This window comes from Chamaea fasciata, unplaced genomic scaffold (genome assembly GCF_029207755.1).
Source record: "Chamaea fasciata isolate MVZ Bird 193981 ecotype frontalis unplaced genomic scaffold, bChaFas1.0.hap1 SCAF_35, whole genome shotgun sequence".
Taxonomy (NCBI): domain Eukaryota; kingdom Metazoa; phylum Chordata; class Aves; order Passeriformes; family Sylviidae; genus Chamaea; species Chamaea fasciata.
The window spans coordinates 169,642-171,421 of NW_027094120.1; the positions used below are offsets into that span (position 1 = coordinate 169,642).

The window sequence follows — 1,780 nt, forward strand, 5'->3', positions numbered from 1 at the left end:
GCCTGTGGTCACAGCAGGGACACGCAGCAGGACAGTGACCAATGTGCCAGAGCACTGCGGCCTTACAGCCACAGAAGGGCTGGGAAGGAGAGGCTGGAGCTGGGAAGAGCAGCACTGAAAGGACCAAGCACTGCTGCTCCCTGGCAGTGTAGCTGTGCTGGGACTCTTTTCCCCTTCTCGCCTCTAACTTCATGCAGGTTACAAAGATGGGATCCCAGGAAAAACAAGCACTGCAAGGTAGTTTATTTTCTTGAAATGTAGCAATACAGTAAATCCTGGTTTACAGAGCTTCTGGATAAAATTCAAGAGGCAGACAGTGAATTAGATGGGGGTGATTAAAAAAATTTCACTGGGGATAATTTTCTGACAGAAAAACCCATTGAACACTACCAAAGACCTGGGAAGGCCTTTTGAGCCTGTCATGAGTTCCATTCTGAAAATTATGGCCAAGAAAACAGGCAGTTTGTTGCTCCTGAAAAGCATCTACTCATCATTTTCCTCAGGGCATCCTTGAGCTCCTGGTTCCTCAGGCTGTAGATGAGGGGGTTCAGGGCTGGAGGCACCACCGAGTACAGAACTGACAATGCCAGATCCAGGGATGGGGAGGAGATGGAGGGGGGCTTCAGGTAGGCAAATGTGCCAGTGCTGAGGAACAGGGAGACCACAGCCAGGTGAGGGAGGCAGGTGGAAAAGGCTTTGTGCCGTCCCTGCTCCGAGGGGATCCTCAGCACAGCCCTGAAGATCTGCACATAGGAGAAAACCGTGAACACAAAACAACCAAGACATAAACAGATGGAAAACAAAAGAAGCCCAAGTTCCCTGAGTTTGGAGTGTGAGCAGGAGAGCTTGAGGATGTGTGGGATTTCACAGAAGAACTGGCCCAGGGCATTGCCATGGCACAGGGGCAGGGAAAATGTATTGGCTGTGTGGAGCAGAGCATTGAGAAAGGCACTGGCCCAGGCAGCTGCTGCCATGTGGGCACAAGCTCTGCTGCCCAGGAGGGTCCCGTAGTGCAGGGGTTTGCAGATGGACACGTAGCGGTCGTAGCACATGATGGTCAGGAGGGAAACCTCTGCTGAAATGAAAAAGACAAACAGAAACACCTGTGCAGCACATCCTTCATAGGAGATGGTCCTGGTGTCCCAGAGGGAATTGTGCATGGCTTTGGGGACAGTGGTGAGGATGGAGCCCAGGTCGCTGAGGGCCAGGTTGAGCAGGAAGAAGAACATGGGGCTGTGCAGGTGGTGGCCGCAGGCTACGGCGCTGATGACGAGGCCGTTGCCCAGGAGGGCAGCCAGGGAGATGCCCAGGAAGAGGCAGAAGTGCAGGAGCTGCAGCTGCCGCGTGTCTGCCAATGTCAGCAGGAGGAAGTGTCTGATGGAGCTGCTGTTGGACATTTGCTGTGTCTGGCCATGGGGGCCTGTTCAAGGAGAAAAGATCAGTGACAGGTTAGGAGAAAGTTCTTTCAGTAAAATCAAAGCCTTTTCCCACAGACCATTCTTCTGTATCACACTGACAGCCTTTTGATTTTCTAGCAGATTTTCCTTAAACTCCAACTGGGGAGCCCTGGTTGGTGCTGGCTGAGTGGGTCTTCAGGTTCAGGGCAATTACATGCAGGGTTTTTATAATTCAGCCTTGCCGTGCAGACGTGAGAGGGGGACAGGGAACCCGTCCTCGTGTTCCACTTTGAAACCCTGTTAATACAGAAGTCTCTGTCAGCTTGTACTCCCACTGCCAGTGACCAGGAATGGTAAAGTCTGTTTAAATGTTCTAGAGTTTT

At 52.0% G+C, this 1,780-nt stretch overlaps 1 protein-coding gene across 1 annotated transcript; it reads right to left on the bottom strand.

The window, feature by feature from the left end:
* Window positions 1-255: 255 nt before the first annotated feature.
* LOC136303494 (olfactory receptor 14C36-like) lies at window positions 256-1,397 on the bottom strand. The gene has a single exon (XM_066207154.1). It carries the CDS (start codon window positions 1,395-1,397, stop codon window positions 441-443), a length of 957 nt encoding a protein of 318 aa, XP_066063251.1. The 3' UTR covers window positions 256-440.
* Window positions 1,398-1,780: the final 383 nt, after the last annotated feature.